At 40.7% G+C, this 24,934-nt stretch overlaps 1 protein-coding gene across 1 annotated transcript; it reads left to right on the forward strand.

Moving 5' to 3' along the window:
* Positions 1–2,683: 2,683 nt before the first annotated feature.
* On the forward strand, positions 2,684–8,404 carry LOC101474991 (somatostatin receptor type 5). Its single transcript, XM_004558461.2, has 4 exons — positions 2,684–2,959; positions 4,581–5,283; positions 5,397–5,735; positions 6,986–8,404. Exons 2-4 carry the CDS (start codon positions 4,618–4,620, stop codon positions 7,058–7,060), a joined length of 1,080 nt encoding a protein of 359 aa, XP_004558518.1. The 5' UTR covers positions 2,684–2,959; positions 4,581–4,617; the 3' UTR covers positions 7,061–8,404.
* The last annotated feature ends 16,530 nt before the right edge of the window (positions 8,405–24,934 follow it).

Raw genomic sequence — 24,934 nt, forward strand, 5'->3', positions numbered from 1 at the left:
CCCACTTTGGACATCATCTGATTAATCTCTCTCTTCTGTCTTCCTCTTTCTTTCACTCATCCCCTCTGTCTCCTCTTTATAACCAGAGGTTCAGTATTGATTTAGCTGGGTCAAGAGCTCCTCCAGTTCCAAGCACATAAGTATCGCTCCATTTACCTAGAAGTAGTTCTCTCATCGATCTCTGCCAGCTTTTTGCCGTCGGCCAGACAAAGTCAGTGACAGACACCGCTCTGATATCATCTCAGTGCCCACAGAGAGAAGGCTTGATATAGAAAGGCAGGGGGCATGACAACCGCTGTAAGCCACAGTGACTCGTATGAGAAAAGAAAGGCAGAGATCAAGAAGAAAGGAAACCGTTATGCTTCACTTCCAACTGCATTTCAACATTTTTATATTTCCTACATGAAGCCGTTATTGGACCGTGAATTTACTCATGAAAGAAAATGCTTTCTCATGTTTCTAATGCAGGCTTATTCATGGATGATCTGATATCCTCGTGTTGGTGTTGTTCCCAGACCATCATGAAAATGTTGTTCCAGGTTCAACATTGCAAGTGACCAATCACATTGTTGTGACGTTATTCTTTTGCGCGCCAAGCCATTCGTGCATTTATGAAATTCCAATGTTGCAAGGACAATATCAATTCTGCTTACCGTTTATTAAAGGGTTACGGTTAGGGTCAGGGTCAGGGTCCGTTGATCGGCGGACAGAGGCGGTTTCACGCAGCTTTAGTACAGTTTTTTGTTTTACGCCGTTTTTTCCCGAAGTCGCAAGAGTATGACGTCACAACATTCTGATTGGTCACTTGCAATGTTGATCCTGGAACAACATTTAGTATGATGATCTGGGAACAACACCAACACGAGGATATCAGATCAACCCTAATTCATAGATCATTCATCGTTTAATGAAGGGAAAAAAGATGCTTTCATGAGTAAATGACATGTATAATACAGAAAAACTAAATTAAATTAAATTAAATTAAAAAGGAAGCACTACGAGAGTGCAAACCACTGCCAAGGCAGCTCACTCTTTGAGCAGTAGTACTGTATTGTGTGTATGTGTGCTCTTTAAACATACACTAAGAAGTTTGTAGTGTAGTGACATATAAGAATAGCATGACAGATGTTGGAAGGTCAGAGGTCAAACGTGACATCATGTCTCCTATAATGTGATATTTAGAATCTCTAGATATCATTCTCTACATGCTTACATGTTGTCAATACAAAATATGGCAGTAAGAAACACAGTTTATAACAGCTCTGTATGACATCATAATAATTTTGACCTTCAAATCTATTGACCTTGAAGGAGAGAGTCAAAGTTTAACATATAGTAAACTGGGTTAATTTGGTTTGTTTCAATACATGACAACAGTTTGCCATAGTTCAAATGATAGTGTGATTATTTGGTTAGCATTAAATTTGGTCTGCATATGATGCGGAAATACGTGTGTGTAATCTTACGTGTTCACCTGTAACAGAAAGAAGAGTTATTACACAGTTTTATAAAGAACAGAAGGAATGCAAAGAGCGTTCCTTCGACAAAAAGACAGAATAAATCTGCATCCCTCAGTAAGAACAATGCAGCTGGATGAAAGATCCAGGTGTTTTCTTCTAGCAGCTAATGCAGTCTCTGAGGAGAAGTTTAGAAATGTCTGGTATGCTGACTTTATTCTAACCTTCACTGCACCAGATTTTGGCTGGAGCCACAGTTTAGACATCTAAACTGTATTTGAGCTCCTCTTTAATAGTCCTGCTGTTAATAGTTACAGACCAGTTTAGCAACTTTTCATTTGTTTAGTTTTCTATAAAGTAAAAAGCATTTGTGAAGCTCTTTAGTTCTGGAAAAACTAAACAAAAACAAAAACGTTGGCTGTATAAAATTTGAACCCATGAGCCTGCATTGGTGAGAGCTTAGTATAAATGAGCCTTATCATTATCCTGGTATCCTAAATGCCCCTACACACCACCTGTCCCTTCAGGGCAAGCCTCTGTGCACACCTGTCCGGCAGTGTTTACTTATAAACAGTTGATCTGGTTTGAACCAGTGAACTGGACCTTTCAAACTGTGAGAAGTCACTGATGTCCCTGTGTGGTGTTTTAGCCTGATACAGACATGACACTAATGACATGAGCGGGGCATTGTGTGAGTGTGCCTCTGCAAGCGCACTCTGCCTGCATATGTGGTGTGTGTGTGTGTGTGTGTGTGTGTGTGTGTGTGTGTGTGTGTGTGTGTGTGTGTGTGTGTTAACGCTGCACTGACCTGGATGACAACAACATGAAACTAATTGCTTGAAATTAGGCAGCTTTCCCACACAATTATCATCAAATGTCTTCCTCAAAAGTGTACCCTCACCCTCCCTTCCACTTTCCTTCCCTTTTCCTTTTGCTCTAATATCTCAGGTGCCCAAGGCCACCATCAAGGTAATTTATTCCTCTGGCTGGAGCTTGGCACTGCTCCATCTCCCTCCACTATTTTCATAATAATGGTAAAAGTGTCATGTTATCATTAACCTAAAGGGCGGCAATAAAAGTCGCAGTAAAAAATTAAAGGAAAGGAGGGCTGTAATGCATGCTTTTATACCAACAACTGACCTCGTGGGTGGGGCTTCCTCATCCGAAGGCGGGACGAAGTTTCCCCACACATTAACACTCACAGTGAGTCGTGGATACTACAAGACCTTCTCATCATTGCAGGAGAGCATCTCTCCGCACACTGGGTTTTCTTCTCTAGAAGAAGCTTGAGGAAAATCGTGGGGAGGCGAAGATAACAGCAGTCTTGGCGTGGCTGGTTATGGAGACTGGACCACGGAGACTTCGGGAAGATGGCACAAAATGAGAAGTCAAGTGAGATGCTTCCTGTTTAAAAGAAATTGTGAAAGGAGCGTTGGCGTTTCCAAAAGCGCATGAGTGCCTAAGACGCGCTGGGTCGTGGAGAGGCGCACGGGAGCGCACAGGTTGGTGGAAGCAAATGCTTGGACATGAATTACATGTTAACTTAGACTGCGTTTAAAGAATATTCGAAGAGGTATTTTAATAGTTTAACTAATATTTACCAAAAGTGGGCAAAAATACGTTGTTATGCTTAGAAAAATGTTCAAGAAGCCTTAAAGTTTTATTTATGAAAGTAGTAGTTTAGTTGATTTCGTTTATTGAATATGAATATGAACGGTTAAACTGTCTCCCTTAACTGGGGGCTATGGTGGAAAACAAAAATGGCAAGCTTAAAGCAGCCTGAAGGCTCAGGGGCTGGACATATTTTGTTTTCTCAACATTATACTGCGGGCTGCGCGTCACTCCTTTGTTTTTCAGCGTGTTTCGGTTAATATTTACGTCACACTATTTATTTGTGCAACAAATTTTCACAGCTTCAGCTGGGAACGCCCGACAACAGGCAGTTATAAGATTATTTAAGTGAGCTACCGAAGGAGCAGTTACTACAAGTGCGCGGATTATTAACTATTAGAATGCTGGCTGCTTTGGTCGTTGCCATCATTACTCTTTGTTGTTTTACATCGTGTGACACGTTTATGGCGCCTGGGGGCAACTTTGAGATGCCAACATGAAACAGAATACCAGTTTGAAGGTTTTGGGGTGTTTTTAACAGCAACAACAACATAAAAAAAAGGTAGAAGCTGTAAATAGGAGAAGAAAGTTGATTGTTTTTGCCACTTTTTACTCTCTTTATGTCTGATGAATTGGTTCAGCTGAAGTTAGTCTGCAGTTTTGCTTTGAGCTTTGCATCTGTACCAGCTTTTGAAAATATCTCTCATTTGAATTACATCGTTTTGGTTTAGTTTAGCGCCTCAAACAAATATACATTAAAAAATCTCACTTAAAGGTTGGGGGGGGGGGGGGGGGGGGGGGGTTAAACCAAAGGGAAGAATCCTCCTAGATCTGTGAAAATGCAATATAGATTATCATGTCCTTTTTCTTTAATATAAAAAGCGAATGTAATCAAATACGTAATGCTTGTGCTGGCCACAAACACATAAAATGATGATCACGGCTGCCTGTTCTGGTGAAGTGGCAACTGTTTTGATTGCAGCAGTGAGCATATGTGAGAAGAAGTGAACTCAAGAGCCTTGGGAGGCATTTTCTTTACTCTCTCTTTCACTCAGAGTATTCACTGGAGAGTTTCTCCTGGTAAATATGAAGAAATCGGTGCTCTCCCCATATGTTGCTGATTCTCTGTGATCCAAAGGGCAGCAAAAATAGAGTTCCTAAAGCAGAAACCTACAGAATAGTAAATCCTCCACAATATAATAAACTATAGCTCTTTTCATATGCACTGCAGCAGCAGAGGTGCACAAACAGAACTTTACTCACTACCGTGTCAGTGTGCACCAGTGTGCAAGTAGCATTAATAATATTCTGGTACATTTATGGCTAGAGAGTGACTGTCATGTATGCAGACTTCTGAACTCTCTATCCAGATAACAACCTCATAGAAAGCACACAGATTGTTAACAGCACTGCAAATGCATTTGCAGCAGTGAAAACATTTACGGGGTGATTTAGGTTTGTGGTATAATAATTGTACAACTCTGTCTTTTTCTCTTTTGTGACTTTTTCTAGCATAACTCCAGTGGACATCAGCTCTACCTCCTTGAAGATGGAGGACTACAGTGGGATATTTGAGAATGTCAGCATCTCTTCCACTTACAACTTTACTGCGGACAGTTTCTCAAACACCACCATGCTGCTACCGTTTAACAAGGTCATTGTCATCATCCACACCATCGTCTTCATCGTGGGTTTTCTGGGTAACACACTGGCCATCTACGTGATGGCCCGCTATGCAAAAATGAACACAGCAACTAACATTTACATCCTGAACTTAGCTGTGGCGGATGAACTCTACATTCTGGGGATTCCCTTCATAGGGACCAACAGCGTGCTTTCCTATTGGCCATTTGGAGAAGCTGTCTGCAAGATCAGCATGACTGCTGATGCTATGAGCCAGTTTGCATCCACCTTTTCCCTGACACTGATGAGCATCGATCGCTTCCTTTTCGTGGTTTATCCTGTTCGCAGTGTTAAATGGCGGAAACCAAGGTTGGCGAAGATAACTAGTTGCATAGTCTGGGTTGTGTCATTCCTGATTGTTCTGCCAGTCATCATCTTCTCAAGTGTACAGGAGGACTTTAAGACCTGCAACATGAGCTGGCCTGAACCACATGATGTGTGGTCTGCTGTCTTCATCCTCTACACCTCTATCCTGAGCTTCTTTGGTCCTCTGATTGTTGTCTGCCTCTGCTACCTCTTCATTGTCATTAAGGTAAAGTGACAAATAAAAGCACCCTGTGACTTAGCTAATATATTTTTTTGTTATTCTGCTGAGATTCTGCTCTCACGCTCTCATTAAAACTTTCTTTTAATTTTCCTTTTCAGGTGAGGTCAGCACGTGAACGTGCAGGCCTGACTAAGCGGCGCAAATCCGAGCGCAAGGTGACACGCATGGTGGTCATCATCGTGCTGGTCTTTGTATTTTGTTGGCTTCCCTTTTACACCACCAACATTGTCAACCTGATTCATATCATCCCTGAGCACAGTATGGACATCTACTTTTCCGTGGTCATCCTCACCTACGTCAACTCCTGTGCCAACCCGTTTCTTTATGCTTTCCTCTCCAAAAACTTCAAAGAGAGCTTCCAGAAAGTGCTCTGCTTTCAGAAAGCAAATGTTGCCAGAGCTGCACAGGTGCTGCAGGGTAGACAGAATGATACCAAGGTAAACCAATATCCTGTTTTCTCATACAGCATTTGTGCAAAGTTTTAATAGGAACAGTAAGACACTAACACTTGAAGGGGTGGTGGCGGTGGCGGGGGGTCACCTAACCCTTTTTATTGATCCAATTAGGTGCAAAGTTTTTGCATAGATTACAGCTGTATTTTAGGTTATTGTCCGCAGCTTACAGGTTGCATTGGCTGGTTAGCACTAGACAGTCCTGGGTGTTAAATCCGTGCATGTTCTCACGGTGCCTACGTGGTTGCTCTCCACATACTCCAGCTTCCTCCCACAGTGCAAAAACATGCATGCAAGGACAATTGGCTTTTATAAATTGGCTGCACGTGTAAATGTGAACATGAATGGTTATCTGTCTTTCTGTATTGGTCCTGCAACCTATCCAGGGTCTACCTCCCATGGCACTTGCAGCCATGAATTGGATTAGCAAAGAAAAATGGGTAGATTTTCTTTTCCTTTTTTTTTCTTTTCTCAACATATATAAAACACTCACAACAGCCCTGAAACAAGCTATTTTTACAGTCTTCATCTGCACATTGTGTACATTTGTGCGTCTCAAGCGGTTCCTTTTAATTGATGTGGCTTTTCTGCCAACTCTGCTTCGAAGGCCAGAATCCAAGAAAGGCCAAGAAACACATGTTTACCATTGACACTCGGGCATTTTTCATGCAGGTACCATTTCATCTGAACTTGTGAGGCATGTTTCTTCAAAGTGGAGATATTGATGTTGTTCTCTTGGTTACCCGTGAACCCTTACCCTCCACTTGTATTTCTAGTCTGGTTAGAGCTAGCTCATAACAAGCGTTATATCTCTATTTCATTGAGTAAGAAGAAGTTGAAGAGGCTTATTTGAGGGTTAGTCTAATGATCAGTTACACTTTAAACAAGCTAAAATTAAGTAGAAATATTATTGAGTAACGCAATCCTTCACTGGAATACAGATTAGTTCTGAAAATATGCCTCTGCATTCCTGCCCAGATATGTGTTGAGATCTTTCAAAATAATGGCATTTCCTAGAAACACTAAACTTCTGAGCACTTTTTTTAGCGCATGTGAATGTGTCAACACAACTAAATGCCTTCCTGTCTCTGAATTGCAAATATCAGCTTGTACTTTTGAATAAGTCTGAAAATTGTAATAATACTTACCCAGATCCAGATCTATATGTATATGTTTTCCATTGCTGCATTTACTGCATCTCTAATCCAGTTTTGTGCCTGCTTTTGTCTCCATAGTCCGTCCAGCTGAAGGATCTCAGGACCGCTCACAGTGAGCCTCTCAGTACAAAAAATGTGGTGAATGGCCAATGACTGCTGATCCACTATGTACTGTTTTGATACCACATGGAACCTGGATGCTTTCTCCCTTGTCATTTAATAACCTGCCTTTATTAATGATCATTTCTTCCTGAGTGGAACATTCAAAGGAGTAAAAAGAAGTCATTGCAGCATATTTTTTATAGCTTTGTACTAGACTGACTGTGTTATACAAGGCATAAGTTTATGTCATGATGACGTAGAAAACGTCATCGGATTACAAAATGCTGAAAATTTTCAATTTGCATTATTAGACCCCATGCTTTCTCACCTCTATTAGCTTGTCATGGTGCTGTTACCTGTTAATTCAGTCAAATGTGCATTTCAGTGAAAGTACTGACTTTACCTTACTGAGCGCATTTGGGACTAAACAACTATCATACTCTTTTCTGTGTTGAAGTAACTGTGATAAAAACAAGAGGGGTCTTTTAGTGCTCAGCTTAAAAATAAAATTAGGTTAATTTTTTTGAAAAGTGAAAGCATTCCTTTAGAAATAAACTGTGTATAACAAAGTAGTTAATCAGTTCTGTGGAAATACCGGTATACATTTTAATGACGTTAGATTGAACGTATATTCATGTATCAGGTATTAGCCTTACATTCACGCCATCTTTGACCCGGGCTCCTATTGTACCGCTTTATCTCAGACACTGTTCGTTCTTTAATTTGTGAATTTACAGTATTCGGTTTGTACTGCTGTTACTAGACTTGTGACTGTCTTGTTGATTGATGTAAAGCTGGCTGAATGGTCATGACTGTTACGGTGGATTTTCATGTGACAGGTTTTTTGGGACATATTAAAGTCAGTCTGACAGACTGGAGTGGACAACACGGGGAAGTAAAGCAGCATTCTCAACCTGGTGGACAAACCTGCTGAGCAGCACTTACCCGTCTTATATTTGTAACATGAGTCAAGCAAAAAGCATGTGACCAGTCGTGACTTTGAGCTTGGTTAAAAATCCAGATGGACTTGTGAAAGCCTTACAGGTGAGAATGGAACAAGGGAATTTTTTTGTGTTCAAAGCACTGTGAATTATGAAAAGACGAGTGAATTTGAGTTTGTTATGCATATGAAAGTTAAATGTGTTGTATATGGGTCACCTATACGAAGGAAAAAAATAGTGAAGCTACTTTGACCATTAATAAACGGTGACGTCTGTTACTCTGCATCTCCATGGTCACAGTTGCTCCAAGACAGTAAGAACAGTAACTAACTAAACAAAATTAATTGTATATATATATATATATATATATATATTACAAAGTTGCATTATATGTACATTTATTCCACTAACTGTGATTGTATGTTTTTTTAAATAAAAGCAGATGTATGTTTCAGCACGTTCCCATTGAATCTGATAGTAAATGTTAATATTTTTATGCATTATTCCTTCCATTCATAGGAGTAGTAAAAGGGGAGTAGCTGTCTCATTTTTCTTATGAAGGAAAATGGTCAAATAGTAAGTAAACACTGGTATGAGAGCTGTTAGACATATAAAATGCATACATCAAAACAAAGTATCTAATATTTCTAAAGTAGCAACATGTTTGTATATTCTCTAATTTGTAGATATGGAATGGGGCTGACACACAGCAGGATGTATTATAAGTGCACAGTTGTGATATGTGCATTCACTGGGCCTCTTGGCAGCCACACCTGTTCACCTGCTAAATTCCTTAACACAATTATCTAATTAGGCAATCACACTGCAGCAGTTCAGTGGATTTAGACACATAAACGTGCAAGATAACCTGCTGAAGTTCAAACAGAGCATCAGAATGAGGAAGAAAGGTGACTTTGAATGTACCGCAGTTGTTGGTACCAGACAGCCACCAACTGAGTATTCCAGAAACTGCTGGGACTTTCCCACATAACCATCTCCAAGCTTAACAGAGAATGGTCAGAGAAAGAGAAAGCAGGCTTGTTGTTGTGAGAGGTAATGGTAACTCAAATAACTCATTGCACCAAAGGTATGCAAAACAGCATCAACAGATGGTCCACAGCAGCAGAAGACCATGCTAGGTGCCAGGTCTTTTCAGCTAAGAACAGCAAACTGAGTCTACAGGTTGAAACAGGCTCATCAAAACTGGATAACAGAAGATTTTAAGAACGTTGTCTGGTCTGATGAGTTTCTACTGCGACTTTTGGCATAAACAATAAACATGGTTCCATCCTACCTTGTTTTTACAGTTCAGGCTGGTGGTGGTCGTGGTGTAATAGTAGAGGGGATATTAGCTCACTGAGAAATTTTAAACACCGAAGCCTACATGAGTATTAATGCTGACCACTTCATGACTGCAATGTACCAGTCTTTTGATGGCTGCTTCCAGCAGGATGACACACCGTGTCATAAAGATCAAACCACCTCAAACCAGTGTCTTGAAGTTGACAATAAGCACCTTTGGATGTCATGTCAATATGGACCAAAATCTCCTAAGAATGTTTTCAGCACCTTAAACCTGTTGAAAGTGTATTTTATGTTTAACAGGAAGGAGGATTATACAAATGTTGGGCAGGGTTTTCACATACAAAGACGCAATGACATTAACAACCACATAATATCCCCACATTAACACTGACAGGGTGTCAAAGGTGCTAAAAAACCGTCTCATCATTTCAGGAAAGGATTTTATTCTCTGTCAATCTAAGAAGTGTAAGAAAATCATGCAAAAGCAAAAATAATGTCAGAAAGGTTGATATTCTAAATTCTAATTATTCAGCCATTAATATGAACATTTAAAGTGGTTTTTAAGACTTGGAAAAATGTCAGTCCCAGTGCAAGGGAATGGGTGATGGAAGTGTTTGTTTTCTCAACAGCATACTGCGGGCTGCATGTCACTTCTGTGTTTTGGACCATGTTTCAGTGAAGCTTTGCATCAAACCCCAGTTCCAAAAAAAATTAAGACTCTGACTAAAGTGTAAATACAAACAGAGAGGATTGATTTGCATAGAAAATGTATCAGATGTTTAGTTTGAGACATTATCATATTTTGTGGAAATATTAGCTCATTTTGAAAAACACTGGACCTCTAAGAGGTACTAAAAAGAAACAGCTGGAGGTTGTTGGGTTAATTGATAACATGTCAACTTAGGAATATGATGGGGTATAAAAAGCGCTTCTTTGAGAGGCAGAGAAAATGTAAAAATTAACAGTCACCAATCTGAAAAAATGAATTATTATTACTATTATTATTACTATTATTATTATTATTATTATTATTATTATTAATAATAATAATAATAATAATAATAATAATAATAATAATTCATTTCTAAATTGCGTAATAAATTTCAGAATAATGTCCCTGAACATAAAATTGACAACACTGTATTCCTCTCCTCACCCAAACCCAACCGGTTGTGGCAGATGGCCCCGCCCCTCCCTGAGCTTGCTCATAGAGGGTCATATGATTGTTATGTTTTTCTCTGTATGTATTATCAGTGTTAGGGAGTAACGGAATACATGTACCGGCATTATGTATTCAAAATACAAAATATGGGTAACTGTATTCTGTTACAGTTACTGTTTAAATAGGTGATAATTAGAATCCAGTTACTTTGTTGAAATAAATGGATTACACAGCGGTCTTTTCCTGCTTCATGTGTTGGGCTATCCCCGCTCTAATTTTGGTAATTCCACGCATTGCTGGAAACCCAAACAAAACAAGCAATAAGAGGCGCTGTCAAGAAATCTGACTGTGCAATGCAAACTCTGTTTGCCAGCAATCAAGCTGCTCTCGGTGTCAAAAGACTCCAACCTAAAGAAACATCTGGATGCCAGTTCTTTAAAAAAAAAAAAAAAAGAAACTAGCATTGACCTACTGCAACTACCTTGTTTCTTCAATGTACTATTGCTGTGCAATTTATTACTATTACTGAAGACTGCATTACAACCTCCTAGCTGCAAATAATCATTTGCAGTTCTGAAAGCAATACCTTTCAGAATGACACATACAGTGGGGCAAAAAAGTATTTAGTCAGCCACCGATTGTGCAAGTTCCCCCACCTAAAATGATGACAGAGGTCAGTAATTTGCACCAGAGGTACACTTCAACTGTGAGAGACAGAATGTGAAAAAAAAAAATCCATGAATCCACATGGTAGGATTTGTAAAGAATTTATTCGTAAATCAGGGTGGAAAATAAGTATTTGGTCAATAACAAAAATACAACTCAATACTCTGTAACATAACCTTTGTTGGCAATAACAGAGGTCAAACGTTTACTATAGGTCTTTACCAGGTTTGCACACACAGTAGCTGGTATTTTGGCCCATTCCTCCATGCAGATCTTCTCGAGAGCAGTGATGTTTTGGGGCTGTCGCCGAGCAACACGGACTTTCAACTCCCGCCACAGATTTTCTATGGGGTTGAGGTCTGGAGACTGGCTAGGCCACTCCAGGACTTTCAAATGCTTCTTACGGAGCCACTCCTTTGTTGCCCGGGCGGTGTGTTTTGGATCATTGTCATGTTGGAAGACCCAGCCTCGTTTCATCTTCAAAGTTCTCACTGATGGAAGGAGGTTTTGGCTCAAAATCTCACGATACATGGCCCCATTCATTCTGTCCTTAACACGGATCAGTCGTCCTGTCCCCTTGGCAGAAAAACAGCCCCATAGCATGATGTTTCCACCCCCATGCTTCACAGTAGGTATGGTGTTCTTGGGATGCAACTCAGTATTCTTCTTCCTCCAAACACGACGAGTTGAGTTTATACCAAAAAGTTCTACTTTGGTTTCATCTGACCACATGACATTCTCCCAATCCTCTGCTGTATCATCCATGTGCTCTCTGGCAAACTTCAGACGGGCCTGGACATGCACTGGCTTCAGCAGCGGAACACGTCTGGCACTGCGGGATTTGATTCCCTGCCGTTGTAGTGTGTTACTGATGGTGACCTTTGTTACTTTGGTCCCAGCTCTCTGCAGGTCATTCACCAGGTCCCCCCGTGTGGTTCTGGGATCTTTGCTCACCGTTCTCATGATCATTTTGACCCCACGGGATGAGATCTTGCGTGGAGCCCCAGATCGAGGGAGATTATCAGTGGTCTTGTATGTCTTCCATTTTCTGAGGATTGCTCCCACAGTTGATTCTTTCACACCAAGCTGCTTGCCTATTGCAGATTCACTCTTCCCAGTCTGGTGCAGGTCTACAATACTTTTCCTGGTGTCCTTCGAAAGCTCTTTGGTCTTGGCCATGGCGGAGTTTGGAGTCTGACTGTTTGAGGCTGTGGACAGGTGTCTTTTATACAGATGATGAGTTCAAACAGGTGCCATTCATACAGGTAACGAGTGGGGGACAGAAAAGCTTCTTACAGAAGACGTTACAGGTCTGTGAGAGCCAGAGATTTTCCTTGTTTGAGGTGACCAAATACTTATTTTCCACCCTGATTTACGAATAAATTCTTTACAAATCCTACCATGTGAGTTCATGGATTTTTTTTTTCACATTCTGTCTCTCACAGTTGAAGTGTACCTCTGGTGCAAATTACTGACCTCTGTCATCATTTTAGGTGGGGGAACTTGCACAATCGGTGGCTGACTAAATACTTTTTTGCCCCCACAAGTCTAACAGTCTGGGGTCTATGAATTAACCTCAGCTAATAGTTACCTTTAAGTTACTGTTAAGTAACTTAACGGAATACGTTACAAGCTACATTTTGGGCCGTGTGTTCTGTAACCTGATGTATGATACATTTTAAAAGTAACCTTCCCAACACTGTGTATTATTATTTACAATATAAAGCACTTGAGGTGACTGCTGTTGTGATTTGATGCTGTATAAATACAATTGAGTTGAATTGGATAATATCGTGAAAAGATTCAAGACAAGGTCAAAAATCAGTATAGATTTCTGTGATCTTTGGGCACTCAGACAGCATTTTATTAAAAACAGCCATGATTTCGTTGTGGATTTTTTTTTCAGGATACATATTATAAAATCATGTCTGTTTTTGATGAGGCTTGTACACACTGGATATCCATGCTGGAGTGTGTTATATAACAGGATTACCATGCTAAGCATCTAACTTGTATTATCAAAGTGCATAAGACCCATTAATTTAGGTAAAGTATTATCCACATTTGTATCATAGGTGTGCCCACTAGTGGAATGAGTCATGAGGCTGTGCCACATGTTGCATGAGAGCCTGTTGATGCACACTGTTTGCTCTGGAATTTAACAAGTAAAGCTACTATGTAACTTCTGACAGTTTTATGGAGCGTGGTGGCAGGTTATGACATACAGATAGTCGACATTGGCCCCTCAGACGATGCACATGGTATAACAGTCCAAACAGCCCAAAGTTGTAAAAAAAAAAAAACCTCGTTAGCAAGATTTAGGATCTATGGGGAGAAAAAAAAATCTCTTATGAGTGGTAAGGGAGACGCTTCTACTGTTTAAACTTTTGAACTCACTTTGGCCCTGAAACTGTCAAAAGTACTAAAAGGTGATGAAGAACGATAAAAAGAGGGTACAGGCCCTATAAAAGACAGCTCAGATATACCCCCACCAGCTTTTTCCTGTCTCTGTCTCTGTCTTTGCTTGCTTTGCTATGTGTCGTCTTGTTGTTCGGTGTTTTGCTGTTTATATGACTGTTTAATAAGCTCTGTTTCAAGATTCTACTCTTTTCCAGAGAATCTTTTTAAATGATTTGATTTTAATTGGATCTAAAAGGGTGGATCTCTATATCATTGGCTGGATAAGATTATCATGTTAGATTCAAAATTTTCGACCCAACAATTCTGTTGTGGAAATCAATGCACAGGCTCAGGAACACGTGCAGAAATCACTGTCCATAAATATTCCTCTTCTCTAAAGAACAAGCCCGCACCTCTCCAGGCCTTTTTCCATCTGCTCTCATTACCAATCACAATGTCATCTTAATCGACAGACTCCTACTTGACCTCATCTGTCAACCTCTTCATCACCACAACAAACAGGAAGGAGCCAATCTGTGATGTAGTCGCACCCCCACCTTGAACAACTCATGCCACCTTTCCAACATCATGCCGTGCCACAGCTCTTAGCACCCTAAGCTTTCTCCAGATCCACACAGACTCGGTGCTGCTCCTTCTAACCTTCTCTATAACTCTCCATCAACACTCTCAAAGCAAACATCACATCTACAGTGCTCTTTCTCTGCATAAAGCCATGCTGCTTGCTAATTGTAGCCGTTCTCCTCAAACATATCTTGGCAGCTCTTTCCCATAGCATCATGCTCATCACCTTTCCTTCTGTCTTGTCAGCAGCTCTGCACACCACTCTTATTCTTGAAAATCTGTGCCGGTGCAATTCTTCTCCATTCCTCAGGCATTCTCTCTGATTCTCCAGGAATCAAACTATTTGGTTTGACAAGTAGTTTGACGTCCCACTTTCTTCTCTCCTAAACATTTCCACACTTCCCCTGGTATGTTATCTGGACTAACTACCTTTCCACTCTCCATCTTCTTCATAGCTGCCCTCACTTCCTCCTCACTAATGCTCTGCATTTCCTAATTCACTAACTTTCCTACATCTATCTTCCTTTCTCTGACATTTTCTTTATTCATAGGCTCATCAAAGCACTCTTTCCACCTTCTCAACAGCCTCTCTTAACTCATTAGTACATTTCCATCGCTGTGCTTAATCACCCTGACCTGCTGCACATCCTTCATAGCTCATTCTATGCCTACCCAGTCAGTACAAGTCCTTCTGTCCTGCCTTAGTGTCCAGCTTCACAGACAAATGACTACAAGTCTTTTCCTTTCCATTTGCCACCTAGTCTCCCATTACTCCTGTCTACTTTCTTCGTCTCCCTGACTTTTCTTTGTCAACCTCTCCTGACCTTCTTTGAATACGTTCCCGTCTTCTGTCCAGAGAATACTCCAAATCTAAATATATCTTAAAGATTGGTTAAATTATTTATCTGTTTTGCTTTGTCTGTGACTAGAATATGTGCTCATTTTTAACATTTGGTACTCCGAGTCTGAATTATTTGATTTGGGTATTGCACCTCAAACATGCTTGGACGGAATATTCCTGCAGAGATCTATGTTCCCTCGCTTACTTTGACTTCAAACGAACTTTCCATCTAGTGTTTTTTATAAGCTGAAGTAAAGAATGCAAATGATAAACTCTTCTTAATAAAATGTTTTGATTATTTTGTCATCCTTTTGCATGCAGAACAGTTGTGTTAAAAGACTTAACACTTGTGCTGAATACGGTGAATGCTGCCTGTTCAGTTACACGGGACATGATAAAGTGGTCATTTTTTTGATAGCAGCAGGGAAAAGATGTGAACAGCAGTGATCCTGAGCGCATTCAGGATTCTTCATGTGCATTTCCTCTTGTTCAGTGTTCAATATTGCAGAATGAGATGCCAGATGGTTCATCTTTCAACAGGGGTTACTTGCCACTTAGTTGTCTTATTCTCTCTGTTATTCCATTATGGAAATCTAATCCAGTGACAGTAGCAGCACACAAAGCCTGCTCAACTAATGTCATCCTCTTCCAAAGCGCAGCCTCCCATTAAAAGAAATAGCATGTTGGCCACATGCCCAAACAATTCACAGGAGAGTTTCTCCTGGTAAATATGAGGAAATCGGCGCTCTCTACATATGGTAATTCTCTGTGATCCAAAGGGCAGCAAAAATGGAGTTCCTAAAGCAGAAACTTACAGAATAGTAAATCCTCCACAATATAATAAACTATAGCTCTTTTCATATATGCACTGCAGCAGCAGAGGTGCACAAACAGAACTTTACTCTCTATCATGTGCACCAGTGTGCAAGTAGTATTAATAATATTCTGGTACATTTACAGCTAGAGAGCGACTGTCATGTATGCAGACTTCATGTATGCCCTCATAGAAAGCACACAGTGTCATGATCCCGGGTCGTTGACCCAGTGCTTTGAGTTTATTGTTATTATTTTCCAGTTTCTGCTGTTTTGTTTTTGTTCTTAGGGTTTGAGTTGTGTGTTTAGTGTTCTATTATCCCTACCTGTGTCCTTCCTCCGTGTTCTCTTCGTGAAACAGTTTGTGAGTTTCCTGTTTTACTTTGTAGGTCTGTGTCTCGTTATGCCCATTAGTTCCAGCTGTGTCCCCTCCTGTGTGCCATTTCCTAATTACCTGGTGTGTGTATTTATACTGCGTGTCTGCCTGTGCACCTCGTTGTGTCGTCTGTGTTTCTCTGTGAGTCTTCTGTGCTATTCAACATTTACTCTGTATTTTTCCACATCTCTCTCTGCCCAGCATTCTTCATCTGCCACCTCTGTACATCTCCCGCTGTCCTTATGTTTTTCAGGTTTGTTTGTTAGTTTTTCCCAGTTTAGGGTTATGTTCAGTTCTGCCCCCACCTTTGTTATTTTCACTGTAAATAAATCTCCACTCGCATCTCCACTGCCATCTGCATCTTGGGTCCTCCTTCATTCCACCACACGACTGCTGCCCCAGCCGTGACACACAGACTGTTAACAGCACTGCAAATGCATCTGCAGCAGATAAATTCCTGCTGTGAAAACATTTTATGGGATGATTTGCGTTTGTGGTATAGTAATTGTACAACTCTGTCATTTTCTCTTTTGAGACTTTTTCTGGCATGACCTCAGCGGAGGTGAAATCGAGGACTACAGTGGGATATCTGAGAACGTCAGCATCTCTTCCACTTACAGCTTTACTCCTGACAGTTTCTCAAACACCTGCTGTATGCTGCTACCGTTTAGGTCATCATCATCATCCACACCATCGTCTTCATCCTGGGTTTTCTGGGTAACACACTGGCCATCTACGTGATGGCCCGATATGCAAAAATGAACACAGCAACCAACATTTACATCCTGAACTCTACATTCTGGGGATTCTCTTCATAAGGACCAATAGCGTGCTTTCCTATTGGCCATTTCGAGTCGCATCTGCAAGATCAGCATGACTGCTATGAGCCAGTTCACCTCCACCTTTTCCCTGACACTGATGAGCATCGATCACGTCCTATTCATCATTTATCCTCTTCGCAGTGTTAAAACCAAAGTTGGTGAAGATAACAAGTGGCATAGACTGAGTTGTTCAAAAATGATTTTTCCACTGAAATTCTGCCCTCATTAAACTTTCGTGTTAAAATTTTACTTTCAGGTGAGCTCAGCATGTGCACATACAGGCTTGACTAGGCAGATTAGATCTAAGTGTAAGGTGACACTCCTGGTGGTGACTTTTGTGCAGGTGTTTGTACTTTTTTGATTTGTATTTTTTTTTACTTTCAGCATTGTCAACATGATTCATATCATCCCTGAAAAAAGAATAGATATCAACTTTTCCATGGCCATCCTCACCTACAGTGGGACAAAAAATATTTGACAGCCGCCAATCGTGCAAGTTGTCCCACTTAAAAATATGAGAGAGGTTTGCGATTTTCAGCATAGGTTCAGTTCAACAGTGAGAGACAGAATGTTAAAAAGAAATCCAGGATATCACATTGAATGATTTTTAAAGAATTTATTTGCATAATGGTGTAGAAAATAAGTATTTGGTCAATAACAAAAGTTGACCTCAGTACTTTGTAATATAACCTTGGTTGGCAGTCAGAAATTTCCTGTAGGTCTTCACCAGGTTTGCACACACTGCAGCTGGTATTTTGGCCCATTCTGTCATGCAGATCTGCTCAAGAGCCATGATGTGGGCTGTCGCTGGGCAACAGGGACTTTCAACTCCCTCCACAGATTCTCTATTGGGTTGACGTCTGGATACTAGCTAGGCCACTCCAAAATCTAGAAATGCTTTTTACGTAGCCACTCCTGTGTTGCCTGGGTGGTGTGTTTGGGATCATTCTCATACTGGAAGATCCAGCCACTTTTCACCTTCAGTGCTCTCACTGATGGAAGGAGGATTTTACCAAAAATCTTACAATACATGGCCTCATTCATCCTTTCCTTATTGCAGATCAGTGTTCCTGCCTTTGCAGAAAAGCAGCCCCAAAGCATGTTTCCACCCCTATGCTTCACAGTGGGTATGGTGTTCTTGGGATGCAACTCAGCATTCTTCCCAAACACAGCGAGTGGCATTTATACCAAAGACTTTTATTTTAGTTTTATCTGACCACGTGACATACTCCCAGTCCTCCTCTGAATCATCCAGATGGTCTCTGGTAAACTTTAGATGGGCCTGGACGTGTGGTGTCTTAAGCACGGGAACGTTTCAAGTGCTGCAGGATTTTATGCCATGACGATATAGTGTGTTACTAATAGAAAACTTTGTTACTGTGTTCCCAGCTCTCTTCAGGTCATTGACCAGTCCCACCTGTGTAATTTTGGGCTGTTTCCTCACCGTTCTCAAGATCATTTGTACCCCACGAGGTGACATCTTGCATGGAGCTCCAAGTTGAGGGAGATTGTGAGTTTGTTCCATTTTCTAATAACTGCTCCAACAGTCGATCTCTTCTCACCAAGCTGCTTGCCTGTTGTGGACTGGCTCATCCGAGTCTTGTGCAGGTGTACAATCTTGTCCCTGGTGTCCTTAGACAGCTCTCTGTCTTGGCCATGATGGAGGATAAAGTCTGACTGTTTGAGGTTGTGGACAGGTCTCCTTTATACAGATATCAAGTTCAAACAGAATCCATTAATACAGGTAATGAGTGGAGGATAGTGGGACAACTTGCACAGTCGGTGGCTGCCAAATACTTTTTTGCTCCACTGTATGTCAGCTCCTGTCAAAACCAGGTCTTTATGCTTTCCTCAGTAAAAACTTCAAGGAGAGCTTCCAGAAGATCCTTTCCAAAAGCAAATGTTGCCAGAGCTGCAGGGGTGCTGCAAAGTAAAAAAGAATACTACCAAAGTAAAGCACAGTCATGTTTCCTCACTTAGAAACTGCACACAGATGTAATGTGATCCATGCACATCAACATTCTTACGCCTGTCATTAAATATTCCGTTTGCAGCAATAACAGTCTGGCAGACCTCTGACCTGCCACAAGTAGGATTTGTTTGGCACTACTTCAAGATGTTTCTGCAGCTGCTCGGTCAAAATCAAATGGAAACGCTGTTATAGACTGCTTCTTCTCTAAACACATTAGAGCTACACTTGAGTCATTGTGATGTTATAGAAACACACTGGGTCAAATTCGGTGGAGTTTACAGGGTATGGTGTGGCTTGCAAAATGGATCAAAACTTCAACACCAAGAAATCTCATCACGCTTCCTTCGCCATGCTTGGAAGTTACCATCAAGCACTTCATTTGTTCTATCGCTTACCTTTTTTTTTTTAACCCAACATCAAACAAAGATTTATCCGCCATAAGAACTTTTATTGTCTCCATTCTCTCCCTTCTTTGCGTTTATTTGCTCATTTTAATCTTTTCCTTTTATTGGTCCAGCTTTTTTCTTGGCAAATGTGTTAAAAAGGCCAGTATCTAAAAAATCACCTCCCATCTCCTTTTCCTAAACACCTTTCCTTGACCTTGATGGAAGACAACAAAGAAAGGTGTGCAGAAGAATTCAAAAGAGAAGCATGGTGCACATAGAATACAAGATATAAAAATATCTATCACTTTGCAGATTTTGCAGACTTTCCCAAAGAAAATTAAGCTTAGAGTCATTTTCCAGTTTCACACAGGAGAAAATTTGGTGTATAGTAACACAGTCGGTGTTTGTGTGTCACAATCAGGTAAAGAATACTAAAATTTTCAAATGTGGGTCAAAAAAGGTATGCCAATCTAAGTATGTATGTCTACTAAAGCCCAAAAGCTGCTACCAGACAGACCAGCAGTTAAAATAACAGTAAAATAACAGAGAATACCAGCAAACATCTGCATACATAACACAAATTATCAGTGGAATTCAGCAGTCATGGTTGCTGAAAATGTGCCCATGTTGACAGGTGTACAGATGGTTCAAAACAAGGACACGTCCAAGCATTTAGTAGTAGTTTAATCTCAGCATACAAATGCTCAGTACGGCATGTGCTTTTGGCAGCACAGTTAAATGTTTTCCAGTCCATGAATTGCAAATATCAGTTTTGTGCTCTCTTTCAGTTTCTGGCATTGTCGATAAACCTTAAAATTATAATCAATACATATTTTACGCAGTTCTCTAGCCCAAAGCCAGTCCTGAGGCCAGAACATTTACAAACCAGGGTTTTGTGTTGCCTTATTAATTAAATTTCTAATCTGTTATTGTGTCTGCTTTTGTTTCCAGCTGAAGGATCTCAGCACCGCTGACAGTGAGCCTTTCAACACAAAACATGGGGTTGAATGGTCAATGATTGCTAAGCTTCCAGCTGTTCTTTGAGGGGTTTTTTATTATTATTATTACAATCGTAGCATTTTGTAGTCAAAAACAATGTGGTAAGAGTGAACATAGACCAAAATATTAAAGATGAAGGTGGCCAGAAGTGAGCCGAAACTCAATAAAAGAGATGTGAAAGATATTCCTCATAGGTTCGAAACTATAAATGACTACGTTTTCATCGTTACACTGTTTACATATCGCCTCTATAAAAGGGATCTGTTACAGCTATCTGTTCAGGTAGTTTCATTTCACGGAAAGAGGAGGTATAAATCCATAAACAAATTTTAATATACCTGGAATCATTAAAATTTCTTAGTAATCATAAGGTTTTAGATATTCTTTAGACGCATGTTGGTGTTTGAACAGCCGCAGTCCCAAACTGATGTAGTCCAAGTCCACGGTGTAAATCTTTCCCAAAAGATGTGTCGTTATGTTAAACAGAAAAAGCTCCCACAGAGTTTGGCAGACCTGGATGACTTGGGTGACCTATTTGCACTCTCAGTTCACTCTTGTTTTTCAAGAGAGGGTGCACAATCTTAGTGAGTGACCTCCCTCCAGACCAGTGTTGGTCAAGTTACTTGAAAAAAGTAATCAGTAACTAATTACTGATTACTTCCCCAAAAAAGTAATTCCGTTACTTTAATGATTACTTATTTTCAAAAGTAATTAATTACTTAGTTACTTAGTTACTTTTTTAAAACATGATTTACAACCTGAATAGGTGATAAAGTGATAGATCTTTCAGCCCAATTCTACTTTTTCTGCATAATCCATCATATAAAATGTAATCAAATGGAAAAGTCTCTTTTTTTTAAACTTGTTTAAAATCTTTTAACTTTATGCATCAAGCAAAAATTTAATTATATGCAACTCTCTCTGAAGAAATTAGTTTAACATTTAAAACTATTTTCTGCACATTCCAGCACATAAAATAAAATATTCTTTTGTGTTTACACTCACTCTTTCAAATAGATGCAAGTAAAAAACAGCAGAAAATAAATAAAATCAAAGACTCAGCGGTCCTGTTGCTCTATTTTCACCTGTAAAGCAGGAGTGGGGTAGGCGGAGGTGTGCTCTGGTGCAGGTGTGCCGCAGCGGTCAGTGGAAGAATCCGCGAGTTTCTCTGTGAATTTCCCATTACGTGGTAGCTTGCTTGGAAGTTTAGGGGGTTTCTTCCCACGCACAACGGACACTAATGTTTTTGTCACTTTTTATGGAATCAAAGTCAAAGTAAGGTCAGTACTTCCACGCTTTAAACGCTGCACGCTCATACTCTCTCCTGCACTCGATACAGTGGGGCAAAAAAGTATTTAGTCAGCCACCGATTGTGCAAGTTCCCCCACTTAAAATGATGACAGAGGTCAGTAATTTGCACCAGAGGTACACTTCAACTGTGAGAGACAGAATGTGAAAAAAAAAATCCATGAATTCACATGGCAGGATTTGTAAAGAATTTATTCGTAAATTAGGGTGGAAAATAAGTATTTGGTCACCTCAAACAAGGAAAATCTCTGGCTCTCACAGACCTGTAACGTCTTCTGTAAGAAGCTTTTCTGTCCCCCACTCGTTACCTGTATGAATGGCACCTGTTTGAACTCATCATCTGTATAAAAGACACCTGTCCACAGCCTCAAACAGTCAGACTCCAAACTCCGCCATGGCCAAGACCAAAGAGCTTTCGAAGGACACCAGGAAAAGTATTGTAGACCTGCACCAGACTGGGAAGAGTGAATCTACAATAGGCAAGCAGCTTGGTGTGAAAAAATCAACTGTGGGAGCAATCATCAGAAAATGGAAGACATACAAGACCACTGATAATCTCCCTCGATCTGGGGCTCCACGCAAGATCTCATCCCGTGGGGTCAAAATGATCATGAGAACGGTGAGCAAAGATCCCAGAACCACACGGGGGGACCTGGTGAATGACCTGCAGAGAGCTGGGACCAAAGTAACAAAGGTCACCATCAGTAACACACTACAACGGCAGGGAATCAAATCCCGCAGTGCCAGACGTGTTCCGCTGCTGAAGCCAGTGCATGTCCAGGCCCGTCTGAAGTTTGCCAGAGAGCACATGGATGATACAGCAGAGGATTGGGAGAATGTCATGTGGTCAGATGGAACCAAAGTAGAACTTTTTGGTATAAACTCAACTCGTCGTGTTTGGAGGAAGAAGAATACTGAGTTGCATCCCAAGAACACCATACCTACTGTGAAGCATGGGGGTGGAAACATCATGCTATGGGGCTGTTTTTCTGCCAAGGGGACAGGACGACTGATCCGTGTTAAGGACAGAATGAATGGAGCCATGTATCGTGAGATTTTGAGCCAAAACCTCCTTCCATCAGTGAGAACTTTGAAGATGAAACGAGGCTGGGTCTCCCAACATGACAATGATCCAAAACACACCGCCCGGGCAACAAAGGAGTGGCTCCGTAAGAAGCATTTGAAAGTCCTGGAGTGGCCTAGCCAGTCTCCAGACCTCAACCCCATAGAAAATCTGTGGCGGGAGTTGAAAGTCCGTGTTGCTCGGCGACAGCCCCAAAACATCACTGCTCTCGAGAAGATCTGCATGGAGGAATGGGCCAAAATACCAGCTACTGTGTGTGCAAACCTGGTAAAGACCTATAGTAAACGTTTGACCTCTGTTATTGCCAACAAAGGTTATGTTACAAAGTATTGAGTTGTATTTTTGTTATTGACCAAATACTTATTTTCCACCCTGATTTACGAATAAATTCTTTACAAATCCTACCATGTGGATTCATGGTTTTTTTTTTTTCACATTCTGTCTCTCACAGTTGAAGTGTACCTCTGGTGCAAATTACTGACCTCTGTCATCATTTTAGGTGGGGGAACTTGCACAATCGGTGGCTGACTAAATACTTTTTTGCCCCACTGTATATGATCCATTGTTGATCTGCACACAGCTGTTGCCACGAACGTCCCACTCGCTTACGTCACTGTCGTGAGACATTCTCACAAAAAATCACGGTTTTAGTAACGCAGTAACGCAGCGTTCCTACGGTGAAGTAACGGTAATCTAATTACCGTTTTTGCAATAGTAATCCCTTACTTTACTCGTTACCTGAAGAAAGTAATCGGATTACAGTAACACATTACAAGTAACGCGTTACTTACTGCCCATCTCTGCTCCCAACTGATCAGGGACCTGAATTACTGAGAATAATTAAAATAAAATAAAGAATAAAATCACTGACGGCCACAAGTGCTGCCCCTAAGCCCCCTAGTAGATGCACATACTGTCGTGCGAAGAAGTGTTTGCCCCCTTTCTGATCTCCTGTCGGAAAGGGGGCACCTGTTCTCAATAAGAAACCTAATAACTAGTTGGGCCATCGTTAGCAGCAAAAACTGCAATCAAGCAGCTAACTCTGTGGAGGAATTTTGGTCCACTCATCTTTGTAGAATTGTTGTAATTCAGCCACATTAGAGGGTTTCCAACATGAACCACCTTTTTAAGGCCGTGCCACAGCATCGCGATCAGACTCAAGTCAGGACTTTGACTAGGCCACTCCAAACTCTTCATTTAGTTTTTCTTGGACTTGTTGGTGTTTTTTGGATCATTGTTGTATTGCAGAACCCAAGTGCGCTTCAGCTTGAGGTCACTAACGGATCCATTCTCCTTCAGGATGTTTTGGTAGACAGCAGAATTCATGATTTTCCAGGTCCTGAGGCAGCTAAACAGCCTCAGACCATCCCACTGCCACCACCATATTTGCTGTTCCTTTTCTGAAATGCTGTTTTACTTTTACGCCAGATATAACGAGACATACACCTTCCAAAAGTTCAGTTCTTCTCTTGTCAGCCTACAGACTGTTTTACCAAAAGTTATGTTCCTTTTGCTCAGCAGCGGTTTTCGTCTTGGAAATCTGTCACACAGGCCATTTTTCCCCAGTGTCTTTCTTTTGTTAGCGTCATGAACTCTGACCTTAACTGAGGGAAGTGAGGCCTGCAGTTCTTTGGATGTTGTTCTGGGCTCTGTTGTGACCTCCTGGATGAGTCATCACTGCACTCTTGGGGTAATTTTGGTCGGCCTGCCACTCCTGGGAAGGTTCACCACTGTTCCATGTTTTTGTCATTTGTGGATAATGGTTCTCACTGTGGTTCACTGGAGTCCCACAGCTTAAGAAATGGCTTTATAACCTTTTCCATACTGAGAGAGCTCATTTAATTTGTTTCTTATTTGTTCCTCAATTTCCTTGAATCACTGCATGACATCTGGCTTTTGACGATCTTTTAGTCTTCTCCACTTTGTCAGGCAGGTCGTAGTTAAGTAATTTGTTATAGAGAACAGGTGTGGCAGTAATTAGACCTGGGTGTGGCTAGAGAAACTGAACTTACCAACAAAGATGTGATACACCACAGTTCATTTATTTTTTTATTTTTTTATTTTATTTTTTTATTTTTTTATTTTTTGTGTCCCGTTTGGATCTTTAGCCATCAGAATTGTTGTCTTAAGGCCAAGAAAGATGCCAAGCGGATTTATTTTACCAAGTGGATCATCATGGCCTTGCCATATTGGTCCATTTGATTGACCTTTATTATAATTATGAATTTATTTTATTTTCAGTTGCTACAAACGGGACAGACATGACTGG

This window comes from Maylandia zebra, linkage group LG4, assembly GCF_041146795.1.
Source record: "Maylandia zebra isolate NMK-2024a linkage group LG4, Mzebra_GT3a, whole genome shotgun sequence".
Classification (NCBI taxonomy): Eukaryota; Metazoa; Chordata; class Actinopteri; order Cichliformes; family Cichlidae; genus Maylandia; species Maylandia zebra.